Here is a 19018-nt window from a genome sequence, read left to right on the forward strand (position 1 = left end):
CTTTAACGACCTTGAGTGTGACTGTGCAGACGGCTAATGGGATTGAGGGCTGGGGTTGGGTTGTACTGTAGCTGCGGGTAGAGGAGATCCCTGTAGGGGCAGAGGTGTTTAATTATGGGCTTTCACATAGTCTATGTTTAGTCTGGCTCATCCCGTGTGTCTGTTTGACAATGAAAGAAGCCTGAGAGTGCAGAGGAATGATGAGTTCACAGGCTCCTGCGGTTTCTTAGAATTAGTTGGAGGTTTTTTTTGATAATAAGAGATTAGGATCAACAGGTATGTAGGTTAAACAAAGTTAACTTTTGGTGTGGTGTGAGCATGATCCCCTTTTGTTTTCATGTGTAGTGCCTTTTTCCAGTATAGCTATGGGAGTTGTCCGACAGTGTTAAAACACATCTACACAAGTGGAAACACACAAGCATGCACACTCATATCTCATACGTCCGCCATTATTCATCCAGTAAACAAGGAGGGATGTGACGGGAGCCTTGAAATAACATCTAGAAACAGTGCAGGTTTTGACAGTGAGCCATAAAAAAAAAGATTTAATGAGCGATGAGAGGTAGGTCTCCTCCCCAGCATCCCTGTATAAATCTTAGCGGGACGGGCCAGGAGGTGACCTCTGCATTTTACTGCTGTTTCATGAAAATTCCTCACTGGGCATTTAAAGGCAGATTTTTCTCTCCCATTAATCATTCCCACAGCTGTCAGAGGTCGCCGCACATGTAAATTACAGCACATGATTTAGCAAGTTTTATCACTGGTTTGATTAGAGCGACGTTAATAAATGAAAAGCCGCGCATACTTATCATTGCTCTCATTCTCAGGGTCAAGACACTGCAATCAGAGGTTTCATGTTAAAGCTTTGCTGGTTTAAATGTAGACTTTGATTAGTTTTGAATGGGTCTTGCCCTTCATACAGCGCACAGATTAACGTCGTCGCACCCCAGTTATTTCTGTAAGAGGAGGGAGGTGCCGACACAGAGGCTTGCTACTTTGCAAGGATCCTCAGAAGTGGCATTTGCTTTGTCAGTGATGAATCATGTGTCAGGTGTAAACAATAGTGTTTAATGAAACGTTTGGTGAAGGCACATCCAGCACGGTCGATCAATACCTGTGTCTGCGAGTCTAATTTACCATGTGATTTATCACCGTGAACTTCTGAGGGGCTGACCTGCCTGCATGCTAACCCCAGGGGTTTGTCAGCTGGGCGGCATCGCTGACGTCACGTTTCTCAGGGATCTTATAATCTCAGCTTTTCACCCAGTCAGTCACACTCCTCTGAGAGACGGAGGGGGAACGTGAGAGAAGTGGTGCTGCTTGGCACCCCACCAGGACAGGATGTGGAGCAGAAGCTGCATCAGATAATACCTCCTGCTGAGAGTGCAGGCAGCCATTGGTCCATCTGTTCTCCCCTCTGAATCACTGTTCCCCAAATAGAAAGCTGCTGTCTCGCCACTTTATATATCTCAATTCTCCTCCTCCTCGCACCTTGTTAGAGGTGTTAAGTTTAATGATCAAGTTCTCAGTTCATGAAATAAGTTCGTCTTCCTTTCAAGGAGAGAATGTGAAGTATCATGTACTTCATGCTGTCAGCTATCGCTGTAAAATCTTTCAAATCTGTCAAAGTAAGCTGTTTATCAAAGGATTGTGAAATTGTTACGTGATCAGCATCAGCAGGATTTATCAAGACACTGTGATCTTATCTTTTAACTTTTATCTCCTCATCCTCTGCTCTCCTCATGACTCATTTTAGCGTCTCTCTCGGCTTTGCCGTCACACCCCCTCTCTGACTTTCTCCTGTGTTCTTCCTCCTCGGCCAGGTTACCATCACAGCCTCCCATCGTCTCCATACTCCACTGGTCCTGAGGGTCAGAGGTTACCTGCGTCTGGGACGTTGTCGTCAGAGTTCCTCAACCAGGGTGTCCCCGTAAAGATCCTGCTGTTGGTGTGCAACGCTGCGGGGGCAGGCCAACATACTGTTAGGTAATGATATAAACTGATTTTCACAAAAACCCCAGATATAAGAACCCAGGGCTAAAAAATGGTTAATAGCCCACATATAAGTGCTAAAAACGGAACCCAGATATCAACACCAAAAATGGTTAAGAACCCAGATATAAACGGTTAATTGGTTAAGAAAAAGAAAAAATGTATATTTCATCAACTAAAATGTGCGTCATAGCATACGTCTACAACTCTGGGCCTTTTCCACTAAATTTTGCCAGTGGCTGATCTCTTAGCTATGGATGCCAAATCCTAAAAAAAGAAAAGTCTCTGAGGAAAATTGAGAACTAAATATTTGCAGCAATGGAGAGATTTTTTTCTCTTTGTGAGAAAAAAACGGCTCTTTTGATAGTAAAGGTTTCCAACCCCTGCCACAGTCTGCCTGGCTAACCAGATCATTACTACAGTAGTAACCTAGAGCCAAAGCCAAGGGGGCCGTCATCAGCTAACCAGAAGTGATGTTAGAAAAATGATTGTTCAGGACCGTGTAGTAGCCATGTAGTGCTACTGTATCTACTATATCAGAGTTTAAGCTCTGTCCTGCACTGCTTTCGAGCAACAGCAGACGCAGCAGAAACTTGAGGAGGGGTTGGGGGCTTAGCAAAATATCAATGCTTAGCTTTTCTAACTGATTGTCGGTCATTAAGGTTTCTGTTGGTGTTAACAGCTTCTCAGCAGATGTGAGCTCTATGCGCAGTTACAGGGTCCACATTATATCTATCTCAGTGAAGTACGTCAAGGTCATGTTAGCTCCCTTTTACAGAAAGGACTCGCATCTCACTGTGAGATGAGTTTCAAAATCAATCGACTGAGGAATCCGACATCTGGCACGATATAGAGATCAGACACTCGTCTCCCTGACAGAGTCCAGAGAGATCAATATAGGTGAGCTCGCCAACACGGCTGTGGGAAAGTCCAATCCCATCCGCTTCTCTCCTTCAAACGCCTCACCGTCGTTGATCAAACCACCCACCTATCTCGCTCTCATCAGGTGACAGCTGGAGGACGCGTGTGTGCCAAGTAAATGACATTGGAGTCACATACTTGTTTCTCACTCTCGCTGTCTGTAGAGCAGCATCACAGGTGCATTTCTGAAAATCGGTGTGAAAAGTGTGAAAACTCTCAGTTTTGTTGGTTGTTAAAACTGTGAAATGAATGCATAGCCGTAGATTAGATTTAATACTTTGACATTTTAGTGTGAAGCCCAAATGTTCACCGTTTTTGCATTACTTCTCTTGAAATTACATTTCATGACATTTTACTTCATAATATATCCTGATACTGATGTCTGTGGAGAGAATAAATTATCCACTTTATGTGAAGGGGTGTGACTGTCATAACCATGCCATGACACCTTCCATGAACATGTCTTTATGAATGTCTATGACTGTTGTCATAAACTGTCATTTGGTCGATTATGTACTTTTTAATGCAATGTTTGAGATGTCTTCGATACAACAACTTGACATTAACCAAGACAACATAACCTGTCATTGTCTTTGTCATGACAATTGACCTCATCAAACATAAAGAAACTGTCTACCTTTATGTTTTAACATTATGTTGTACCTTCATACTGTATTTGTGGTTGACTTTGACACTGGCTGTCGTAACTACGTCCACCATCAGTTCTTGAACAAATTATCTGTTTAATTCAGAATATTATTGACTAAGAGTTTATAAAAAACAAGATTTAACGTCCTCTGGATGCACTGTGATCCCAACTTGGACCAAACACAGTCTCCGAGACCTGCTGGCCAGTGGTTTTCTTGTTTGGTTTGCCTCATGGCATGCTGGGACTGAGTCAATAAAACCGAGTGAGCTAGATAATACCAGCTACAGATAACATGCAAACCGGTTACAGTCAACAGAAACCCACTAGTGTGAATATTTTTGTTTTAAATAAGGTTTAGAGGTGGGGAGCTTGGGAGTTCCAAGTAAGTAAACTCTCCCCCAACTATAAGGAAACAAGGCTGACTTAAGAAAATTACGCTAGTTCTGAATAAATAGCACATACATTTAACTTGCTCCTCTTGACACTTAAAGACAGACGTCATAAACATTCATAAAGACTCCTTCATGTTCCTGACAGCTGTCATGACACGGATATATCAGTGTAATAACAATCTTATGCACATGCCTTCAAATAAAGTGTTACTGAATAAATACAGCATCACTGCACGATCCCATCAAATATGTCTTTTTGAGGGAAAACTTTAAAAAATAGTATCAGACTTCTAAATGTGTTCACTGCATTCTGTGTTGATTTTATGGTTGGGGGGTTTAAACATTTGCTGTGGAAGCGAGGAGTTAGAGAGTTGTCCACACAGTGTTGACGGCCTTTGAAATTAGCACACTAAGTCCTTTTGTCACAAACCAAACCAGACAACAAAACGGTGGAATTGCTTCCTTCATGCTCCACAGCAGTTTCCAACACAGTTAGGTCATTTTCCCTCTCATTTTGTTGTGTATATTGTCTCTTCCCGTGTCGTGGTCGCCGCAGCTGCTGCTCCTCAGCCACCACAGAATGTTAATGGTTACCATCCTGAATAGTAATCTAACCTAATTTATTTTGAGGATCTCCATTATGTCTGATGTAATGGGAAAAAATGTATGACTGAGGATGTGTTTGATTTCTATTATTTTATTTTAGTGTCTTTAAGAATATGAAAAAGATGAGAAATCGTTAATATGGAAAAAAGTGCCCTTATAGATGCCACAAAGCTTACTTTTAATTCATTACTCTTCTGTTCCTACAGTTTTATAGCAGCCCATCATCATTTACTGTGTGCATGTGTCTGTGTGCGTCTTTGTCTCTTTATGCACATGCATGCTCACAGGGCCTCGCACTAATAAATCTCAAGTATACAATGGAGGGCTGCCCTCAATTAAATGTGTATTATGATTAATGTGTCATGTGATCTATCTTTTCAGAGGGATGGTTGTCCCTCTCCTCATCTGCTATTTTCACTCCTTATTATCTCTCTCTGTCCTTCCATAGACGTGCTGTAATGAGAATCCATGCTGATAATTTTAATAAATGATTATTTACATTACAATAGGATAAAAAGATGTGTGAGCTGGTCAGGGCTCGTGTGGAATGGTTGTAAGCTGTCATTTTAAACTATTTCTATTCCTGTTCAAGGTTTGGACCTCCATTTCTAATGAGGGAGGACCGGTCCATTTCCTGGGACCAGCTGCAGCAGAGCATCCTCAGCAAGCTTTATTACCTGATGATCAATGGAGCTCAGGCACAGGTACCAGACAGATATTAATGATAATGTGATCATTGATCCATGTAAGGAAATTCTGTTTTTTTTTCCTTGCCCCCCCCCACACACACATACTGACTCACATACAGACTCTTTAGCGCAGCAGATGCTTGAAACCATGTCCTCTGGATGAGCGCTGTCTGCCAGCTGGTGGTGATCTGCTCACATCATAAACAGTAGAAGACGATGTGGACAGAAAGTGGTCTGAAAAATAAAACCAATGCGACAGACTCCTAAACCTGCATTCCTCCTAATGGCCAGGTGGGGGAGTCTGATTGTATTGAGTCTAATACAAAAATGACCCTACTGTATGTCTCACTTGATTTTTGGCCTCAGTAAACAGTTTCCTATTGAGTTTATGGTCTCACTCTCTAGTTTAAAGTCTTCTTCAGTATAGCATGATGTCCATTTTGTAAGTTATGGTCCTATATAGAATAAAATAGATGATAAGGCAGAGTTTGCTTTAGGGCAGGGCTGTGGTGTGATTGACAGGTCATTCTCAGTGAGTCCGTCCAGTGCACACAGGGCTCAAGAAACTCAGATCAAAACTGTCAAACTAAGCAGTGCTGATAAAATATGGATGAAGATTTGTTGCCTATTTCTCACTCAGTGTTTTCAGAAATATAATTCAGGGACTGTTTGGCTGTAATATGAAAAAGATCGCGCCCAAACAGCTGTGTTTTGTCTTGAAGGGAAGCCAAGATTTGAGATTACTCTTGCAAGATCTTGGCCTGAGGTCCCCTTATATACACGGCCAGTCAGTGGCCATTTTGTTTCGGCTTTCCAACGGAGCCTCCCAAACTCAGATCGACCTGTAAACCTAGGCAGTATTGATCAAATACGAATAAGATTCAGTCATAACATTGTTTATCGCTCCATTATTTCATGCTAAACGGACAAGCCAAACCAAGCACTGCCCAAGTGGCAGTACGTCACTCGCCAGCTCCACAAGATTTCCCTTGCTGTGGTTGCAAAAAACCAAGAATGCAACACCAAAACAGTTGTCCACAAACCATGGGTGACATCACTCTGGCTCTGTCCACCAATATTCTGTCAGTGGTCCACATCCTTTCATCATCATCTGCCATAAGGACAAAAATATGACAGTTCCAACCTGATCATCTATTGTGAATCCTACAGCTGTCACAACAGCAGCAATAAAGTGAAGGAAATTATTTATTTATTTATCTGTAATGCTATATTTTATTCACTGCAACCACAACCAGAAAACCCTTGGACTAAAGATGCTGCACAGCCCTGTGCAATAAGTCAACAGAAATTGCTCTGTGATGCTTGTAAAACTTATATTTAATAGCACCGTCGCGTGGGCAGGCTTGTTTTGAGCACCGGCTGGAGGCAGAGAGGGGACACGGTTCCCTCCTGCTGTGCCGGCTGGTGCGCCTGTTCCAAGACAGGTTTATTGGCTCGGGACAGAGCGAAGCATGCCCACACAAGGACACTGTGTAGTACAGGTGGGAAAGCTTAAAGTGCCAGCTGGATGCAGAGAGGAATCTGTTTCGTCTCACTGCACCCACTGGAGCACCAGAGCAGAGTCAAGTGAACATGTTTGGGACACTCGCTCACTGATACACAGAGGGACACTAACCGTTTAAGAGACACAGACACCTGTCATAACTATTTATTTACAACTGTTATTAAAATATGATCTGTATCGGGACACATTATCCAGAGAGTAAACAAGCTGGTCTTGCCCTTGCTCTTACACCTGGCATTTTTAATGCATTCTCGTTATCCTCACTGAGATCAGATCTCTCTTCTCTAGAACGAAATCTCTGAAGTGGTGACTTGTTGTGTCAGGTGAAACTTACTATCTATGACATATTCTTTATTATTTGCCCATTCTTGTATATTTGACAAGTGTAATACATTAAGTTATTGCTTTCCTTTTATTGTATTAAGAGTAATACAGCTTTCCCAAAGCTCTTCACAGTGAAGGCTCTTACCAGACTGTTAATGATGTTAAAATGATTTTTTTTTTTTTCCAGAATGTACACAGAAAGAAAAAAATAAGTGAATAACACTGCAATTACATGGAAGAAATTCACAGTAAATTGAATGCTTTGTAGAAGTGATTGAAGCCTTTTTAAGGCAACATGAAAGATTCACCGAGGCCTTTTAACTGGAGCTCGAATGACCTTTAACAATATTCTGACAGCAAAGGTTGGCAACTACTTTTTGGGCACTTAGAGTTACAGTCAGTGATTCAAATGCAAATTAAAGGTTCATTCCACCACCACATTGCAGTAAAATACAATAGACACAGTAACTGTACTTGTTATGTGCAATAATCTAATCATCGTTCATCTTTCATTCCCCTGAACTGCAGTAATGAAATAAATGAGTAGGAGTGTGACATATCACCAAGCTAATCATTAAAGCTACCACTGGAAGTTTTAAACTGGTTAGGAAACAGTCTAAAGTTAATACTGTATGACCTACATAAACAAACAAGACCATCTGCAAGAACTTAAAATCAGATAAAACAGGCCTGTGTTTACATTTGCCCAGGTAGAACTACAGTGAGTAGTACATTCACCAGTTAAAATGAAGTAGGAGGAGATTTTTATTCACATAATTTTATTTTTGATGTTCTATTTTGTGGTTGTAGTGGTGGAAACACTATCACTTTTGTCTACAGGGGTCTCCAAAATCAACAAATTATGCTATTGTGATAACTTTCATGTCTTGAATGAAAGAAATAAATTATTAAAATTCTCAAAATGAACATTTTAAATGTTTTACCTTCAAGAGAGACTTTGACATAATTCATATATCTGAAAACAATGCACATCATGTCAGTCTTGAGTTTAATTTCAGCAGCATAATTTTTATAGTCTATAAAAGTAGTAAAAAAAAATACCTCTTGAAACTTTAGTTGTTCCTGCTCATGCCCACACACAATACAAAGAGCATTTAAATTAAAATCCTGTGCATATGAAGTTGAAATTTGAAACTGTGAAGGTTGAGTTTAGTGGAGTGTTGAAGCCAGCAAAGCAGATGGAGTTAGAAATGTGAAATCGGCAGCCATTATTTTGTTTCCACGGAGCATAGGAAATGAGCCTGAAAGTATGCGCACACATCGTTTTTATGTTAATGTAATTGTTTACGTAAAAGTAAACTTGATCCATGTCCGAGCATGAAATCACAGCGACTGCAATTTTAATTTCTGTTAGCGTGATTTTGGCCTTTGCCATTATGTTTTAGTATTGAGCTAATGGAAAAAGAGTTTGATATGTATTCATAAAGAATGATTCAGGGACCCATAAATTGAGTCAGACATCTGAAAAACAGAATCTCAATAATTATGAAAATCTATTTTTTTTCTCACACCCCTGCCAATACTACACTCCTTTGGTTTCTCAGCCGTACGAGCTAAGTATGCAGTCAATTGGATAGATAGTTGTTGAGAAAAACAAAGGATATATACATACATATACATACATACTGATAGACAGACAGAGATTCCTTCCTTTATAGTAAGATTTGCATATATATTGCTATGACAGGCTGTAGGGCAGGCTGTGAGTGCTTATGAGACTTGGTTGGGTCAGAAGGTGAGTTGTTGGACTGTCAGTCTTCCATGCATGGCTAAAAAGAAGCGTGGTTGGCTTGTTTACCGTGTCACTGCTGGTGTAACTACTGCACAACATGGACATAATGATAGAGATGCGAACAGCGTAGCTTGCTTAGATGCATCCTTGCTGTATGTTACTGTCAAATCAATTATTTACTTCACTCGAGCCAAGGGGGCCATTTTCCTGCTTGTTTCTGCTCGCTCACTTGCTTGTACTTTCCTGTGTTTCAGCTTATGATTGTGTTCAGCAGCATGCTGTTAATCATGTAGCCAAACAGATTTTCAATCAGCGTCTCTCTCTGTGTGGAGCCAACTAACGCACAACTGCAGTCAAGAGCCATATAGAGCCCGGGTTGCGCAAGAAAACTGTTGACCAACTTGCTGCATATTAATACTCATTGTTCTTTGAGCGGCGCCAGGAGAGAGAGGAAGAGAAGAGTCAGGTGCAACATTGTCTGTAACTCTGTTGGAGCTCTGTGGTCTCCTTTGTGCCCCATGCTGTCAGCCATTTAATTAAACCCGGGCTTGTACAGTATAATCAGTTTGTTGGAGCCTACCTCTGCCAAGAAAGGAGCGATGCTCGGAGCAGATGTTTGCTCTAAATCTTTCATCTCAGCAGAATCTGTAGTTTTCTTGCATCAATGAATTACACTCACAAGTGGATTTTTCCGCTTCTGTCTAATTTTAGCTTCGGCAAAGATGCAATTGAAAAACAAAAAAAAAAGCACGGCCTCTCAGACAGCCATTTTCCTGCTACTGACATCGCTTGACATCCTCATCTTAGCAGTGGCTGGCTTGATGCTCACTAAAGCACACCTAGCAATATAATATGCTGCCGTACACTGATGGCTGCACAACAGTCAGACAAGCATTCTCGCACATTCATACCTTCTCTATCTAAACTTCTGGTGCGAACTGGGAATAGGATGAAACTGAACTGTTTGGATTTCATTTTAGACTTAGCCAGGGCATTTCCGTACAAGAATCAAGTGTAGTGGATGTAACATCCCTCTAAAACACACACACAATACTCAAACTCACAGCATAATGAAACATTGTGTTCTTTGCATGGGTTGTAATTGGAGATCTTTAGCCTTGTCAGGCACAAACAATGCCACAAACATTCCTCACCTCTCACCACCCCCACTGAACACAAAAAGTGATTAACCTTGGTGGAAAGCAAGACCAAGGATTTTCTCATGGGGAAACATTACAAATGTTAGAGTCTCTCCACCAGTGTCCTCTCACGCTCATGCACTCCGCTGACAGGATGCTGAGAGGACTTTTCACAGGTTTTTTTTCCCCTCCTTTTCTCAGCAGTCACGCTGACAGGGGTGACATTGCTCAGAGCCTGACCAGATCTCCGATGCTCATTTGTTCCTTTTTCCTCTCACATATTACTCATTGTTGCTCTCACATATTTCTCTTCATCTGCCTCTGCTGGGTGGAAAATAAACATGTACACAGACATATACATACATATTCACTCTGCACGATATTTTCCTGTGCAAAGGAATCATACTATTCAGTATCATTTTACTTACTAGTTTTGTGGAGTCCATCGACTGTTTCGGGTTTAATCAGGAACCATTCGTAAAGAAAGGGGTTGATATGATTAATTCACAGATATTCATGAACGAATCATTACTTAATGTGGCATCTCCCAGTCTCTAGTAGCCTAACTCCTAATTATTATCCACTATATAGTCCTTATTAACGATTTATAAATTACCAAGTAGTTTCTGATTCATTCCTCGCTTGTTTTATTAACCAATTAACTAATCATTAGCAATTTTAGCTAGTAGCTTTAAGTTCTTCTTCTACTATCTATGGGAAACTTCTTGAAATTCAACATAGAGGGGGACAGAGCTGCTAATGCTAGCATCCAAAACTAATGTGGTATGAAACCCCCCTGGCCTCAGAAGTGACGCTCAGTTAAAACTGTAGGTAGTAAGCTAGTTAACTGAACATGCTAGTGTTTTTACTTTAATATCTGTGGTTTGCAGTTTATGTTGGAGCAATCAAACACACTGTTTGACCCATTCATTACACATTTTCTCTTACATTACTGAGGAAAAAAGAAGGAGAAGAAGAAGAAGAAAGAAACCACCATCAATGCTCTTTAAAGTGTCATTCTTATAAAAGCCCTAGGCACACCGCTGCCACACCGCTTTGGTGCCTGGGGAAAAGCTTGGCAGCTGCCATGAGCCTAAACTGTGATTGGAAAATCCCAGATTGAGGGAGGGGGTTACAGTATTTACTGCGTAGACCTGGTGGATCGGCTTGTTGAAGAAATCAGTTTCTCTGCAAAATCAAGACCTTTGGGAGATGTGGAAATGTTTATGTCATATTTAAAGGAATAAAAGTATTTTCCCCTGGTTTTCGAAACAAAAGGGAAAAAAAATATTCCAGAGAGGCTGGAATTGGTAATATACACGTTGGGTGGTCTTCACATGTACACACAAGCCTTTCAGTGGAGCTCAAAGTAAGCCAACGCTAGTCTGTAATGAAAAAAAAAACTCATTTTCAGTTTACACTTGTATCTAGCTTTACAGTTTTTTACACAGTAAATTTAAAACAAAGAATATCAGATGAGTTCTCTGGAAAAGCTCCACAGGGAAGTTTGATACCTGCAGTGTCCGTAAACACATGATGCTGAAACGCTGAAGAGAAGATAATAATCATCATCTGAGCACACAAAACGAGGGAACGAGAGCAAAATGTTCCATGGACATCAGCTCTACCTGCTGCAGTATTTCAGCAGCTGACTGGCACTTGTGATGCTGATACTTTAAATAGTACTGTATATTGCATATGTGAGGCAGTAATTCAGAAGTATTGTGTAACTTCCCCCGAGGGTTTTGCATTCCAGTGGGTTCATGTGTTCAGCATATCAATATTGGTGTCTGCTTTAGTGCGCCTCTTGTCATCAGAAGATCCTGCAGGACTGATCTTCCTCACAGAACTCCGAGTGGGTGTTTGTGTTTTGAGCTCAGCCAGTAGCTACACACTAGATTTCACTGGAACAAGAGGAGATAAATTTCATTTTTGCAAAGCGCTCCTTCATTCCTAAAGCACCTCCAATCTAAGTAGATCTCAGAGTGATATAAGTGTGCTTCAGAGGCGGAGAAAAAGATATTAGTAACTCTTGTTCTTTCTTTTTTTCTTCTCAACTTGGGCTTTACAGTCCAGTTGAGAGTGATATGAGAGAGCAGTACAATTATCCACGGTTTTATTAATATTATTCTTTTTCTGTAAAATAATACCTCCAGTGCGAACAAAACTTTGCTGCTACATGTTGATTCAAGCTGAGCTTCTGTGAGCTCAAAATGTCAGGTGCAGGTCTTGGCCTACATTCATGATGGCCTACTTTGTTCCCCTCGGTCTCGTCGCTTTAGCCTGTTCAAAGCAAAATTTTTAAATATAACACTGAGAGTGCAAAAATATGCATGTGTTTGTATAAACTCGCTCCCAATTCAGCATTTTTTAAATAGCTTAGAACAGCTGTCCAAGAGCCGATCGAGTCTGAGTGAACAATCAGCGTTTGACAGCAACAAGTGATTGTCACTAAAAATGTCAGCACAGAAGCTTTAGGTAAGTTTTCAGAAAGTTAAATGATAATGACAGAAGCTTTCAGTCAGATAGCGTAGACCATCTGATGTCCAATAGGACCAGCTGGATTGCGTGACGGGTAGACAGAGGCTGTCATACCTTTTGAGACGGAGAATGATTCAGCAGTGTCACCCTCATTTGCTGCATAGAAAACTGCACATTCTCTGCTTTAATCCAAAGGGACACAGCAGTACTTACTCAGACCATATGAAACTTAACTATGGTAGTCAATCTTCTTTTGCACACGCATATTGAATTCATAAAACCATCTCAGCCCAGATTTTTATGGCTGGAAGTCTCTAAACTGTGCAGTCATTTTGACTGATCGCAGTAAAAGTCGTGAGAAATGTTGCCGCTGCCGCTTCTTCAAAATCCTGAGCTATGTCTTCTCATTTCGCCATAATGAAACCATCTCATCACAGTTATGCAAAACCGTGATGGGTGAATAACACCACAAAAATGCAGCCGTCGACATTTCTCAGAAGCTTGGAGAATCAGTGTGTGGTGGTACTGCTCATTTTAAACTTTAACAAAACTTAAGCTGGCATAGAGGATATGCATGTGATGTCACAGTAGTGTGAGTCACTGTGGTGACGCCCACTGAGTGACAAAAAGACGACTGAATAGTAACTTGAACGCAAAAAAAATCTAAAATGAAAATGATTTGATTTGAACTCTAATTAACCTGAAATGGGCAAACAGTAACACAAGTTAAGCACCGGAATAGAAATTTCAGAGGACGCCATGGCTGTAGTGTTATTGTCAGAGAATTGAGTATTTTAAATGTGTTACAGATTTCTCCTTTAAAACTTATATTATTCAACAAGAGCATGTGTGGGAGGTTTCGTGTGGGAGATGTAAAAGTTTAATGTTGTTTGTCTTGTTATGAAGCATGAAAATACCCTGATGACATGTCCGTGGCTTTTGTTGTGCTCGTCTTTCAGAACACCAGAGTCCTGTTCAACATCCGTGTGGTGGGAGGATCAGCATTTTACAGCTACCTGTCACCTCAGGACGGACGGCCGCTCTACCACCCCGCTGTCGACAGGTGAGGCGTCATAAACTCACACACACAAACGCGCTGATCGGCTGGCTCTGTGCTCTACAAACACATTCAAACAAGTTTTTCTGGATGTGTTGATTGATTTTTCTTTTCCCCTCCATCACCAGCGCTCACCGTACATATACCTGGCATTTCTTAACTTTTATTGGCGTTTGTTCTGCACAGTTTGTGGGGTGTTGATTGCACTCCCTGCTGAATCCCGAGTCCTGAAAGCCTGTTAGGCCAAATAAAAGTGTTGAACCATTCATGCAATAAAAGGTCCCATATCCTCTGATGCAAGTGTGTCTGACAGGAATATTTTTGGACACATTTCTAGAGCAGACACACATCCTCCTATATCCTCCGAGTTTTATCTGGTAAAATATATTTCTGCAGGTGCAAACGCTGTCAGCACGCAGTCCAGAGTGGCTGTTATCATTTGAGCTGGCTGGCTGTCTGGACTCTATGTTCTTCTATTTTTAGCCTAGAGGATTATTAGATTATTCTCAATGTGTTATTTTGTTGTAGAATTATTGGTATTATGGTCCAAACTTTCAACAATGACCCATTGTTCCCACAGGCTCATTCAAATTTGATCTAATGCAATCAATTTTAATGCAATTTAAATCTGCTCAAATCTAATAAAGTGTTTCCCGAGAAAGGCTACAACTCCAGGCAGGCAGCCAGTTACTGAAGACGTCTTGACATGAAAATACATGTTACACAAGAGTATTACTGTCAAAGATGTAAAGTCCAGCAGTTTTTGATGATTGGCACAGTCTATACAGAAGTTCTGAAGCTTATGTTTACTTTTTTTTATCTTTCTTTTATGTATATCATACCAACTGTAAAGGTTAGACCTGATTTTAAAGCGTTGACTGAGGTGTGCAGTCATTTCACCCCCTTTCACAAATGTATGTCTGATGGCTTTTACTTGCAGAAGTGAATTGCTGTTTCAAAGGGGCCTTTTGGCAAGGTCTTGAAAGGACTTCCATTTGTGTAGTTGCTAAGAACAGTTCATTCATTTGGTGAATGGTGCTGATGGGGGCAAACGCTTTTGAATTCTTTTGAAACGCAAATGTGCCGCACACTGTATCCTAGAAACTAATGTAATGATAGCGTTTGAACTCTAATGATTCAGAAATATGCTCTGTTCCCCAGTCAACCCACATCAAACAGTACAAGAATGCACTAATGCAAGTGTTTTAGTCTGCTGTTCACTGCTGTCAGCCTCTGTAAACCATCTGTGTCTTTGTGTGGTGTCATGTACATCACTGTGTCTCTTTCAACAGAGGACCTGTACCAACTGATTCGTAATATCTTCATTTTTAGCCATTCCAGTGGCATTCTGGTGGTAGTTTGTTTTTTCAGGAAACAGAAAAATTTAAAAAAAAACACCATTTTGTGTACGTTTACCTCACTTGAGGTAGTTTTTGCCTATTTCTGAAAAAAGAGTTCATGCACTTAAAGGGAGATATAAACACTTTTTTGAGTAATTGAGACATGACTGATCAGCTGTTTCCACTCCAACAGTCTCCTCATTGCTCAGTGCTTCTGTAATACATCCATGATCACTCCGTGCAGATCTGATGGAAACTTTCTCACGTTAACACATGAAACAAACAGAAATGTCATATTTTGATCCCTCATTTTCCACATAGTTTCTGCTGTTTGAGATTCAATTGAAAGTGTTTTTCGTGTTGTTTCTTCTTCTTCTGCAACTGTGCACTGGTTTCCATCTGGAGAACTGATGCCACCTACTGTTTATATCGATTAACCAACTCCTAGTAATAATTGTACCGGATGGAAACAAGCATTCATTCCATCATTTTCTTTTCGCTGACTTGCTCAGTTAAAATTTGCGTTACATTTGTATTATGTATGTTGGTCAGCTCACCACTTTGATCTAGACTGAGAAGTTGAAGTTGACACTTTTTAGTGAAGTCTCTCAAAAACTGTTGGATGGATTACAGTGACATTTAATTGATGATTAACTGATGAAGAATGTCAGATGTGATTTAGAGCCCTGGAAAAGGTTATCGAATGGACCTTGAGTTGGGATCACTTTGTCAGTTTATTGTTTATGTGTTGGAGCTCAGCTGTGGACTTTACTTTTGTATTGTTCTGTAGCTTGTAATACACGTTTAAACCAAACATCCACAACTAAATCTCCCAATACAATCCAGCACTTTCACTCTCTCACATAGACAGAAGTAACAAGCAAATACAATCCAGTGTTGATAAAAGTGTAGTAATGCTGACACCTAGTGGTTAAAAAGCCTCAATGCAAGTGCATGAATGTATTTTTTGCAGATGCCCCTTCCGCTATACTAGATGACCTTTCACCTTTTAAAAAACTGTATTTTTGTTGTTTTTCTGGACAAAAACACATCAGATAGACAAGGGGACAACAGACAGGGTCATCATGGGTAAAGTGAAATGCTTCCCATCATGTAAAATAAAGATGAAGTGAAGCTGTGGGTCCCTTGTGTCCAAGATTGTCCTTTGAAATCTTTGAAAGTTCTTACAATCCATGTCTCTGATTCATGCAGAGCCAGGATATTTTTACGGAGGAAGATGTCTCCCACTCGTTCAAAACTTCAAAGTCAGTTGTTCATAGTGTAAATTTCTTTAACTATTTGTGTCCACTCAGGGATTGTAGGAGACTCTTTACTCTGCCATTTTCTGGTACAGTTTCACAAATGCATAACACTGAAATTAAAATTAAGCTGATTACTGATCTGAACACTGTCTATACACTGACCTTTCACCTTTTATGTCTCTCAGAGCTCTGAAACTGTGCGGCTCAGGAGGACCTCCACATGTGAAGCTCATCATCGAGTGGGAGCACAGAATCAAGGACTGGTCAGTTTGTTTTCTGTTACAGTCCACCACCTATTTACTTTAGTTTTTTCCTGACATAAGCCTTCTTTCTGCATGTTTCATATTAACCACCTGTTTGTGTCCTGTGCCGCAGCCTGTTTGGTAACATTCAGGAGGAGGTGGTGAAGGATGCAGAGAGTGTGAGGAATCAGCAGCAGCAGCACGTCCAACAGTACAGCTGCACCTTGGATGAGTGCTTCCAGCTCTACACCAAAGAGGAACAGGTAGTCAGTCTGTTATCATCTGATACCTGCAACAACCAGTAACACTGAGCCTCCTGAATCCACACCTAATATCATGTTAATATAGTGACGCCAGCAGCAGTGATGTGACTAACGCTGCAAAATGGCCCAAAAAACATGCAAAAACATTTTTATTTTGCATAATTAATTTATCACATGGACAATTTTTTTTCATAAATATTGGCAAGACATTTTAACTCTGAGACATACTCTCCAAAAAAAACAATGTTTGGAAGTTTTTATGTAGAAAGTTTGGAAAATGTCATATTTATTAATATGCTTTAAATAATGGAGATAAAATGTACTCCAAATTATTATTATATCATATTATAATGTTTCTTATTATTATATTTGAAATTAAACAGTCCCATTGGAATATTTGTTTGTCTTCTTGCATCAAAATTTGATCAAGATCGGTTAGTTAAAATGAACAGTTGGTAACATAAACAAAGTGAAAGTATATATTGATTACTGTGGGTATAAAGGAATTCTGTAAACTTTATATATAGGAACAATTGAGATGTGACGATAAAGGCTTCAAGAGTCTGGAATTGTTTTTGTTCAGTTACCTTGAAAGCGTCTAAAAACTGTGCCAACCATCAGAACTGATTTTTTGACCAGAAATAATGTGAAATAATAGCAAATTTATGCATACAATATATACAATTGTTGTTGAGTTTTATAAGATAACAATACAATACATTATATAAACAAACCATACAATTGAAATGAAAAAATATGTAAGGCTGTCTGTATTTTTGTCTCTATGAAAGGTAGCATATGGAATCTTTGTTGTTGAAGACAGCAGAGGGCAGTAATACATGTGGACGCTTGGTGGCTGTAAATGTAGCAATGTGACAGTAAAAGTTTTTCAGTGGTTTTATAAGGAAAGGCCGTTTGCATGTTTGTTGGGTCTGAAGGATGCACACAATGGGCTTGGCGAGAAATACAAACTAATAAAAACATGTATTTAACGTGTTCTTGGAGAAACAGGTATTTGTGTGGATGAGATGAAGTTCCACTGTGTGTTTGTGGCCCAGATGTGGCACATGTGGACAGTAGATAAGAACAAGAGGTTCATCTGACCGTTGAAAAAAGGATGTTATTTTTACATGTTGAGTGTGTGTGTGTAAACGTTCTCCTCAGGCTTTGCAGCGTGTAGAGTTGGAATATTTTGAGGAGGCTGTTGCTGTCATGTGGAACGTTACTGATTCAACACCAGCAGCTGTCATGTAAAACTGTCCATTTGTTTCAGTGCTGCTCATCAAATCTCAGCAGTCATCACAAACAAGACTTAAGAGCAAGACAGTTTCTGTTTAGTTTTATCATCAGTTACAGTTTAAAAAATGTTGCATATACGTTCAAAATGTAAACTGTTTCCCGATTTCTAATTTCCAGTCTTGTAAATATTTAATATCCTTGTCTCAAAAGTCATCATACACAACTAATAATTTATCACCCAACCCCCTGGGCCGAACCACCATAGATTTCCAAATAATGAATACTTCTAAAATAATGCAAAATGAATGAGGGTCTAAGCTGCTAATTTAGCCTCGTGTCACTGTTAAAACCGTACTGAAAGTAAAAATGTATAAAATAAATGAACCTGATCACCAGGAGCATATTACAGTTCACACAGTTCTTTTTACCAACATGCAGTTCAGCTCACCAGTTAATCTAACATCCAAATTATACCGATGCAACCAAAATATTTAATACATCACTTGTACCAGGGCATGGATTTTACTTTACTTGAGTATTTATTTTCAACTTTTGACTTTTGCTCCCTACATTTTAACACAAATATCTGTACTTTATGCACTCCTGTACTCCTTACATGTGCAAACTAGGCTTGTTACTATAGTTTTAATGCATTTGAGGAGAATTATTGATTATTTTTATCTTGAATCATTGCACACCATCCTCCCAACATCAAAGACGATTTCAATCTAAATGAACAGGACAATAAGAACGAAGATTCCTTGATGTTGTTTACAGTACTTGTACTTCTTTAGTAAAGAACGTGTGTACTGTTTGCCACCTCTGGCAAAATGGACTGTAATTACACAAAATCCTGGTGGTGGTTGAGTTTGAGAGTAAAAAAAACAACTGATGAAATTTCACATTTGGTTACTGAAAGCATTTTTGTGTTAAAGCAGTTTAGTCTACACTGATTGCTGTTGTGCTGGCTGTGATATTGTTGCTGTTGTTACCTCAAGTCACCACCCAGTGGAGCTGCAGGCACAAAGATGGCACTGCTGTCAGTCTGCACTCACTCAAGACTTGTCAGTGTCCCTCCAAATAAGCAGTAACTACATTTCAGTCTAAATGAGCAAACCTCAGCTAGTCATATGTCATTTATTTT

At 39.9% G+C, this 19018-nt stretch overlaps 1 protein-coding gene across 2 annotated transcripts in view; it reads left to right on the forward strand.

Moving 5' to 3' along the window:
- Positions 1-19018, forward strand: part of usp43b (ubiquitin specific peptidase 43b) — a 93668-nt gene that overhangs the window by 68655 nt on the left and 5995 nt on the right. For both annotated transcript variants that reach the window (XM_084744402.1, XM_084744401.1), the window contains exons 7-11: positions 1824-1986; positions 5153-5264; positions 13431-13534; positions 16316-16393; positions 16506-16635. In XM_084744402.1, coding sequence (XP_084600528.1) covers positions 1824-1986; positions 5153-5264; positions 13431-13534; positions 16316-16393; positions 16506-16635 — 587 coding nt within the window. The remainder of the gene's footprint in view (positions 1-1823; positions 1987-5152; positions 5265-13430; positions 13535-16315; positions 16394-16505; positions 16636-19018) is intronic.

This window comes from Lutjanus erythropterus, chromosome 19, assembly GCF_056507025.1.
Source record: "Lutjanus erythropterus isolate fLutEry1 chromosome 19, fLutEry1.hap2, whole genome shotgun sequence".
In the NCBI taxonomy this organism is placed as follows: Eukaryota; Metazoa; Chordata; class Actinopteri; order Lutjaniformes; family Lutjanidae; genus Lutjanus; species Lutjanus erythropterus.